Below are 9,262 nucleotides of genomic sequence, written 5' to 3' on the forward strand. Positions count from 1 at the left end.
ACAAACAAAGTTTCAGTTAAATAAGGTGAATAACCTCTAGAGATCTGCTGTACAACACTGTACCTATAGGCAACAACAATGTACACTTAAAAGTTGTTGAAAAGATAGATTTCATGTCAAAAAAGAGTATAAGTTTCTAGATTCTCAACTTCTATATGTAGGCTACTAAAATTGGAGTATCTGAGAACATGACTGCAGTCCAGACATCAGGCTGGCTCTTTTCCCACTTCCTATTTCATAATCATCTTTCTCTCATCATACAAAATAAAAGTATAACGTCCTCCCATCTCAGATTGTACCATGTGCTGTGAAGCAAGATTGTTGAGAGAACTGTGGGATATAACATGTAAGGGTATGCAAATTTATTCATACCTTTATTTTTTTCCAGCAAACATTTAGGAATTTCTCAGTATATGCCAGGCACTGTGCTGAGTACTAGGAAAGAACAAAGCAATAGGCTGTGTTCACTCCTTTAGAAGAAAAGGTAATCTATTAGGAGAGACAAATCTGTTAAATTTATTAAAATAAAATGAATGTGGCAAAAACTAGAGTAGAAATATTATTAGAAACTATTCATAATTGCATGGAAATAACTGTTAATCGCTTATTATATCTCCCAGATATTAACTTTTAGCATAAATTGCAATGATTATGTATCTCTACCAGTGGATTTCAGTTTTAAGAAAGAAATCAAGATATGCGGACAGTGTCATCTTCTTTACCTTCTGTCACTTCATTTATATAATTGAATTCTTTACCAAAGTGGAAGGTCTCCTGAAATCAAATAGTGTCTACAATGAATGTCTCCTTCTCGTAGTTCTACCTCTAAGAGTGATATATAAAAAGACTTCACTTGGTGGCTAATAAATATCAGAGTCTTCTATAGAGTTTCCGGTCATATGTTGGCTCTACTTAGACTTCTGAATTTGGGAGACACTATAAACAGAACAAAAGATAAAGAAGCGAAGAGGAGACTATGTCTATTGTCCTTAATCTTACATAATCTTTGTCTTTACAGCTTCCTAGATGCCTGAAGTGCCAAAGAGATGACCCTTTATTCATTCCTTCATTCATTGAACAAATATACATTAAATGTTTACTCCGTGCCAGGCACTGTTCTTGGCAGTGAGGATAAAGGTGTGAAGAAAATGAACAAAAAATCCCTGGCTCTCCTAGAGCTTACACCCTGGTGGGGAAAGATTAAATAAATAAATATTATACTAAAAAATTAAATATTAAATGTTAAAGAGAGATGAGTGCTATCAAGAAAGACAGAAGAGTAGAGTTGGAAGAGGAGATGCTGGAGTTTTGAGGAAAGAGGAGAAGGTATATATATTTGAAATCAAAGAAAGTGGGAAAGCAAAAAATAATTGCCAGGTGTCTTAGTCCATTCAGGCTGCTATAACGAAATACCATAGCCTGGGAGGCTTGTAAACAACAGACATTTATTTCTCACAGTTTTGGAGACTGGGAAATCTAAGATCACGGTGCCAGCAGATTCAGTGTCTGGTGAGGATCCTCTTCCTGGCTCACAGATAGTTGTCTTTTCACTGTGTTCTCACATGGTGGAAGGGGCAAGGGAGCTCTCTGAGGTCTTTTATAAAGGCACCAATTCCATCCATGAGGCAACACCCTCATGACCTAATGATCTCCCAAAGGCCTCACCTCCTAAGATCACCCCTTTGAGGGTTAGGGTTCAACACACCGATTTTGAAGAGACACAAACATGGCATTTTGTGGCACCAGGCAACACTAAGGGACCACTAGAAGGCCAGCCTGGCTGTGTCCTTTTTTCCAGCAAGACTCAAGTCTCCAGGTAAAGACGCAGAGGAGGCAGCGCTGGATTTAACAGGGGTTTCAGTTTAGCCAATGAGTACAAGGAAGTGGGGGAGAGAGAGAGATAAGGAACTTGGAGTGTGCGCAAGAGAGTTATTTTAATACTAACCATAGAATTAGGCCTGATACAGCAGGACACGAGATAGGTGAGAAAGAGTGAAAAGCGTTGGTGGAGATGGCAAGGTCAACCCTGACTGACGCCCTGTAGTGACTACAGTGACTATCTCCTAATTCAGGAACAATTTAGAACCTTAGGCCCCATGAACATTTTTAAACTTTTTTATTTTGGAATAATGACTGATTTACAGGAAGTTGCAAAAATAGTCCAGGTATGCTTCACCCAACTTCCTCCAATGGTGACATCTTTTATAACTGTAGCAACACCCGTGAGCATTCTTAGGATACTGGGAGCCGTGGGAAACTCAATGAAACAGAGGAGGATGACATGGAAAGCAGCAGCACACACTCAGTGGTATTCATAAACTTGTCTTCTCCTTCATGTGAATCCACTGCATCCCTTTGAGTCCATGAAGGGACTTTGAACTAGACACACTGAGGTTCCAATCCAAGCTCCACTTTTCATTGGCTTTGGCATCTTGAGCAGGTTATGCTGTGGTATGAGGCCAAAAATTAAGGCTCAATATCATGTGTTCCTTTTTTTATCTAAGTATCTGATAAAATCGGGAAGGCCACAAACGGCCTAACAGCAAGTTCTCCACCCTACTCTGTTCCTGCTCATAAGGTCTCCTAGCCAAACAACCCTCCTTCTCAAAGGGATCAGGCATGGTTCCTGCTTATCCCTGAGTAGTGGATTTCAGTTCCCTGCCAGCCCCCAGAATTATTCAAACGGCCAAGTCACATCCTCATATGGGAACCAAGGGTCACCCCACCCTCCTGATTCTGTAAAGCCCAGCTCCCAGGAGCCCCTGGTTGTCCACTCTTCCTAAGTGCAAACCTATGTGACCCTAGCAGTGTGCAGTGCCCTTCTCCCCCCATTGTGAATGTATGTGACTAAGGAACTGCTGTTGATCTCATCTGCCCACTGTCAGGTGCCTTGTGTTCAGCTGTCCCCATATCCCTAGGGCAGGAATCCCTCCCTCGCTAACAGAATAATATGAGGCGACCAAAACATAACGCATCATGTCTCATTTCTTAATCTAGGAAATGAGAATTGAAATACAAACCCGACCGGCCATAGCTGCCGTGGGGACACCCGGCTCCTGCAAGGCTCGTCGGGGGCTGCTCCTCGCTGGACCCGACGCGGGAACCGGCGGCCTCCCAAGAGCCCGGGGCCAGGTGGCAGCGCGGGAGATCCGGACGCTGAGCATAGCGGCGCGGACTCGGGGCAGCTCAGAAGACGAAGTAACAGTCCCTTTTAGAAAACGCGGCAGTGAAACATTAACAGCCAAAGGAAAAGTTGGTGACTCTCTCCTAGATGTTGTGACTGAAAATAACCTAGATACTGATGGTGTGGGTGCATGTGAGGGAACCTCGGCTCGCTCTACCTGTCACCTCATCTTTGAAGCCCGCATATTCGAGAAGTTAGAAGCAATCACTGATGAGGAGAGTGACATGCTTGATCTTGCCTATGGACGAACAGACAGATCTCCGTTGGGCTGCCAAGTCTGTTTGACAAAGTCTATAGAGGATGACTGTTCCAGTACCTGATGCTGTGGCTGACGCCAGACAATGCATTGATGTGGGCAAGAACTCCGAGGCTAGAATAAAAGGAATATTTTCACGAAATTTTACCTATTTTTATAATTATTATTTCTTAATGTAATTAAATGAGAACATGGATGAATGGGTTTATTATTATGACTAGCTTTACTACCTTAATTTACCTTGTATAACTATGGATTTTTATTGTTCTGAAAGTATGCAGTCTTAATTTGGTTAAATTACAAAAATCAAATCAAATATTAGAAAATAGTTAATATGATAAAACCTTGTGTTCTTTACTGTTTGTTTAGCGACTTTAGCAAAAAATTTTTCACATAAATCTTGCACCTACTTACCCGTAAGGTAGGTTCAAAAAAGATACTATTATCCCTGTTAGATGCGGGTGAAAGCAGAGCTCTCCGATGGCTTGTCTTGGGCTGTACGACCAATTGGAAGAGCAGTCCTAGAACCGCATCTTGTTACTACCAGTTATGTGTTCAGAGTGAAACTGGAGAAATTATGAATATCTTATTTATAGCAGTAATTAAAAGTGAATGTGTATGGACATACACTGCTGGTGGGAATGCAAACTGGTGCAGCCACTATGGAAAACAGTATGGAGATTCCTCAAAAAACTAAAAATAGAACTGCCATACGATCCAGCCATCCCACTACTGGGTATTTATCCAAAGAGCCTGAAGTCAGCAATCCCAAAAGTCCTATGCACCCCAATGTTCATTGCAGCATTATTTACAATAGCCAAGACGTGGAAGCAACCTAAGTGCCCATCAACAGACGAATGGATAAAGAAGATGTGGTACATATATACAATGGAATACTACTCAGCTGCAAAACAGAACAAAATCATTCCATTTGCAATAACATGGATGGACCTTGAGGGAATTATGTTAAGTGAAATAAGCCAGCGAGAGAAGGATAATCTGTGTATGACTCCACTCATATGAGGAATTTAACACTATGGACCAAGAACAGTTTAGTGGATACCAGGGGAAAGGTGGGGTGGGGGGTGGGCACAAAGGGTGAAGTGGTGCACCTACAACATGACTGACAAACATTAATGTACAACTGAAATTTCACAAGATTGTAACCTATCAATAACTCAATAAAAAAAAGTGAATGTGTATGGACAAAGCTATTTAATTGCTCAGTAAACTGCTTAATTTCAGTTATTGCCTTATAAATAAATATTTGATAGTTTTGATTCAGGGAAAAGTGTAAGTCTGAGCACAGGCAATATAACACTGTCAAAGAAATCTCAGTTCTGACTAAACTGGAGGAATTAACTAAAAATTAGATGTTTTTATTCTTTTCTATCCCAAGCAGAATGGTCTGTCTTTGTAATCTTTTAAAAATAATGCTCATTTATAAATCTCTGCCTGTAACAGAATGGAAATCTTAGGGATTAGGTTTTCCCTGTCTTGAACCAGAGAAGGAACCGAGCAGGCTGCGGCAGTGCAGGCCAGGGCAGGGGGCGCTGTCCCCTCCACAGGGACGGAGCTGCGCTGTGTGCAGCGAGCACAGCAGTGTACACAGTCCCTGAGATGAGGGAATGGCCTTTTTTGTTTTGTTTTTGCTTGCCTGTAATTTTCTTAAGGGCTTTTTTAAAAAGTTCTATATACAAGTCTAATGGTAATCAAACTCTTCTATGTATACTGGTTTTTCTTAAAACAATTAAAAAGTCCCCAATCTTTGCCACCAGCCCTCACTAGGATAAGAGGAAGGGCCATCAGCCTGGAGGGAGCAACACTGCCCCCAGCCCAGAGGACAGCGGCAGGGGTGTAGTGACAGAGGAGGGGAAGACTTCTCACGTGTGGGGCCACCCAGCTGCCTGAACACGTTCCTGGCTGTGGAACACAGATTACCAATTTACTCGTAGCAAATATTTGTATCTGTAACTCTACCATGAATAAACTGGTAAAAGATTTAAAAAAGAATCAAAATATAGTCATGTGTAACTTACCCACAGGCGTATGTTCTGAGAAGTGCGTCGTTAGGCAATTTCATCATTGTATGAACATCATGGCATATACTTAGACAAACCTACTAGAGCCCACTACACACGTGGGCTACATGGTACTAATCTTAGGGGACCACCGTTGTCTGTGCAGTTTTTCATTGACTGCAACACTGTTATGCAGGCGTGACTGTACAACCTTCTCCCCAAAATCAGATAAACTATCATGCACAGTCCCTGGTCAACAAATATTTCCTTCCTCTCCCTGAAGATGGGTGCCTCAAATGCAGCTCAAGAAACACCTTCTTCTTGTAACTGCTGTCAGACTTCAAAGAAAGGAGGGGTTAGTTAGAAGTCTTTCTAACTTTCTTTGAAGTCTTATAGCAGTTATAATGTTTATGACTCTAATGATATATACATTCTCTTTTCATATGTATCCATCTTTACTCCTACTCCCAAAATTGTAAGAGAGCAGAGAGTTTATCTTACACCTCTTTTCTAGGCCTCAAAACACTTTATTTAGTTTTGTGACCAGAGTAGATGCTCAAAAAATAAACACTGTAGCTGACATTTATTGAGTGCTTACTAGAGATCAGGCTCTGAGTTAAGAATCTTAGAATAACCTTCACAGTGTATGAGATAGTGTTTGACTTGACTTATGTATTACTACATAGCAAACTATCCAAAACATGGCAGCTTATAAAGCAACAATAATTTGTTGTATTTCATGATTTTTTGGGTCAGAAAGTCAGGCAGGATTTGGCTAGGTGAAACTTCTACCTCACATCAATGAAGGTAGATGACTCAGTGTTATCTTGCTGGCAGTTGCACTGGTCTGAAGGGCCCAAGACAGCCTCACTTTCATGTCTAGTACCTTGGTGGAGATGGCTGGAAGGCTGGGTTCATCTGACACTGTCAACTATAGTACTTGGTACACTTAGGGTAGTAAGACGCCTTACATGGAGGCACAAGGCTCCAAGAGCAAGTGTTCCTATGAGCAACATGGCGGCTATATAACCCTTATGACCTAGCCTCAGAAATCACATAGTGTCAACTCACTGTACTCTATTGGTCAAAGAGTCACAGGACCACGTATTTCAAGAAGAGGGGACATAGACCCAACCTGTTGATGGTAAGTACATTATAGAATTTTTGGCCAGTTTTTAAAGCCACTACAGTATTATACCCCATTCTAAAAGAAGTACACTTGGAATTAACAGAGGGGTTGAGTAACTTGCCCTATGCCATGAAACTGTATTGACACCTGGAGAGGGGATCCATCAATCACACTCCAACGTAGGGACCCTTAAGGTATCTGCATTACTTATTTAATTAAGATACTATATCTTGAAGTCTTTTAATGTTCTTCAAAGAACTCTCAGAATATAAAAGAGAACTGTTTCCTATAGCCCATGTATTGCTTAGACTGATACTCCCACAAGTCTGAGCATCTAGTTTACAGTAGAGGGGAGATTTATCACTTTGCCAGAGCTAGCATATGGTTATGACACATTTTTAGGAGTTATACAAATGATTTGGGAAGATGTGTCTAAGTTGTGTCACATCAGCAAAGATTATGAGCCGTCCTAAAAGAAGACTGATTTAGAGGTAATGTGGCTAATGCAGATGCTGCTGAAAATTGCTTTGAATTTGCATATATGTGTCTTAAAAAGCTACCATAATCTGACTTTTCTGGAAACTGTTTAATTGACACATGTTGAATATTAGTTCATTTAATACATGCCCCTATGCCAAAGTGTGTGTGTGTTTGTGTGTGTGTGTTTCTGGTGGGAGGTGAGGGTAAGGGCTGTTAGAGACAGTGTTAGCGTGTTATTTTGAACACATCACTTTGTATAAAAATGATCCTATCTGTGAGGAATTCTGGCAAGGGAAGTGACTTACAGGCAGAGTAGCAGCATGGCAGTGGCAAAAAAACGCAGAAGATGGTGGCAATGGGACTTACGTTCCTGATGAGAAACCCATTGAAGAATTGAGGGGCACAGTAATGAGGCAGTGTGCTGTGGTAAACGAGGCATTAGAACATCCTGCCGGCCGAGGCTGGAATCCCAGATCAGATACACAGTCAACTGAAATGTGAACCAATTGGCAAATGTATCTGAGCTCCAGTTTCCTTATATGCAAGGTGGAGATGTTGAGACCATAGTAGAGCATTGCTGCAGAAATTAAAGAGATTGCACCGAAAGGGCCTAGAAATGGGCTTGGCATTTTCTAGGTACTTAATAAATGCTGTTTGATGATGATGATTATTAAGAGACTGTAATTCTCAGTCTCCTCTGATCAACTGTAAGTTCCATGAATGGAAGAAACATATACGTGGAATTCCCTGCTATATCAAGGACATCCAGCACAGGGCAGGGCACATATTAAGAACCTCATAAGTATTTTGATACATAGTGCATGCATGCATGAATGAATAATTGGTACAGAGGTGGACAACAGCAAAAAATAACGTGGTTAGGGAAGGCTGTGGCAGCCTCCCCAAATGAATAAGAACATGAGCTTTGCAAAGAGACCTGACTTTGAATATTAGCTGTGTCTCTCAGTAGCTGCGGGCTGCTGTGAGGATCATAACACCTCCCTCATGGGCTGCTGTGGTGATGAGATGCAGTACTGTACGTAAAGTGCCCTGCACAGCGCATGCACAGAGTGCACCCTCCAGCATTAACTGTTGCCATTGTTAGTGTTTGTAATAATCTAGGTTGACGGACTCTTTCCCATTCTTTGGGTGTCTTCCTCACTAACTGTGAGTTCAGTGCATTTATGCATATAACCAATTAGAACAGGAATTTGATGAGCCTGTTAGCCTTCATGTGCATTCTGCAGACCTGCAAATTTGTGCTTTTTGTTTTTTTCTGCTTTAAATGTTTTGGCTGTAGGTTCGTGCTAATTCTATTGATTGTTGTAATGTTACAGCTAATGTTTCTTTAACTTTGTAAAGATACTTAGCACCACAGTAGATTGGATATAAGGCCTCACACCCCAATTATCAAAGCATGCTATTTTAATCCAAAAAAAAATGATTCATACTTTTTTCCACCTCCCGAAGCAGTTGACGTATGCTTATTTGATTTAATGTTATTCTTTGTTCTCTATAATGGCTTGTCTCTATTAATTATACACTAAGCACATTTCCCCCAAAATTAATAACCAACTGTAGCACTTTGGTATTTTCATCACAAAATGTCAAGCCCACAATTGATTCTGTAATTCAAGGAAATGGTTGCATAGTCCTCGGAGCTCTGTAATGAAATGTGTTTGCTGTATTTCTTATTACACCAAAACTTGACTTTTCCCCTTGTCTTTCTTTTTAAATTACAAAAGCAATACATGCTCTGGTCTTCACATTGATTGCTGAAGCAAAGGGAGATGTTCTCTCATAGTATTGTATTTCTTAAATGCACTCTATAGATTTTAAGAGTTTCATTCAAATAAGTCTGATTCAATCAATATCCAGTCTCTTTTCCTTCCTTAATAAAAAAATAATACTGCAATACTATCTTAAAGGAATATTGCAGGGAATCTTTTGTCTATGAATTTTCTGAAAATAAGCACCTGAATAGGATATTTACGAAAGAAAAGTGTAAGTGGTCGACAAACAAGAAACAATGTTCACCTTTGTACTGTAGGGGAGGAAAGATTCTTTTTCCTATTACTCTCCTAGGTTCTCCAGCTGAGGCTCTATAATTGGACCAACAAAAGACAGATTAATAGAAGAAAAGCACAAATTTATCTATTATAAATTTTACATGACATGGAAGCCTTCATAAG

At 40.5% G+C, this 9,262-nt stretch overlaps 1 protein-coding gene across 1 annotated transcript; it reads left to right on the forward strand.

Annotated features, from left to right (window-relative positions):
- Nucleotides 1–785: 785 nt before the first annotated feature.
- Nucleotides 786–3,776, forward strand: LOC106841229 (adrenodoxin-like). Its single transcript, XM_070506592.1, has one exon. It carries the CDS (start codon nt 3,001–3,003, stop codon nt 3,502–3,504), a length of 504 nt encoding a protein of 167 aa, XP_070362693.1. The 5' UTR covers nt 786–3,000; the 3' UTR covers nt 3,505–3,776.
- Nucleotides 3,777–9,262: the final 5,486 nt, after the last annotated feature.

This window comes from Equus asinus, chromosome 3 (genome assembly GCF_041296235.1).
Source record: "Equus asinus isolate D_3611 breed Donkey chromosome 3, EquAss-T2T_v2, whole genome shotgun sequence".
NCBI classification, from domain to species: Eukaryota; Metazoa; Chordata; class Mammalia; order Perissodactyla; family Equidae; genus Equus; species Equus asinus.

What these genes read in the sequence shown, in the direction of transcription:
- LOC106841229 (XM_070506592.1), top strand. Translation starts at nt 3,001, where the DNA reads ATGAGAATTGAAATACAAACCCGACCGGCCATAGCTGCCGTGGGGACA.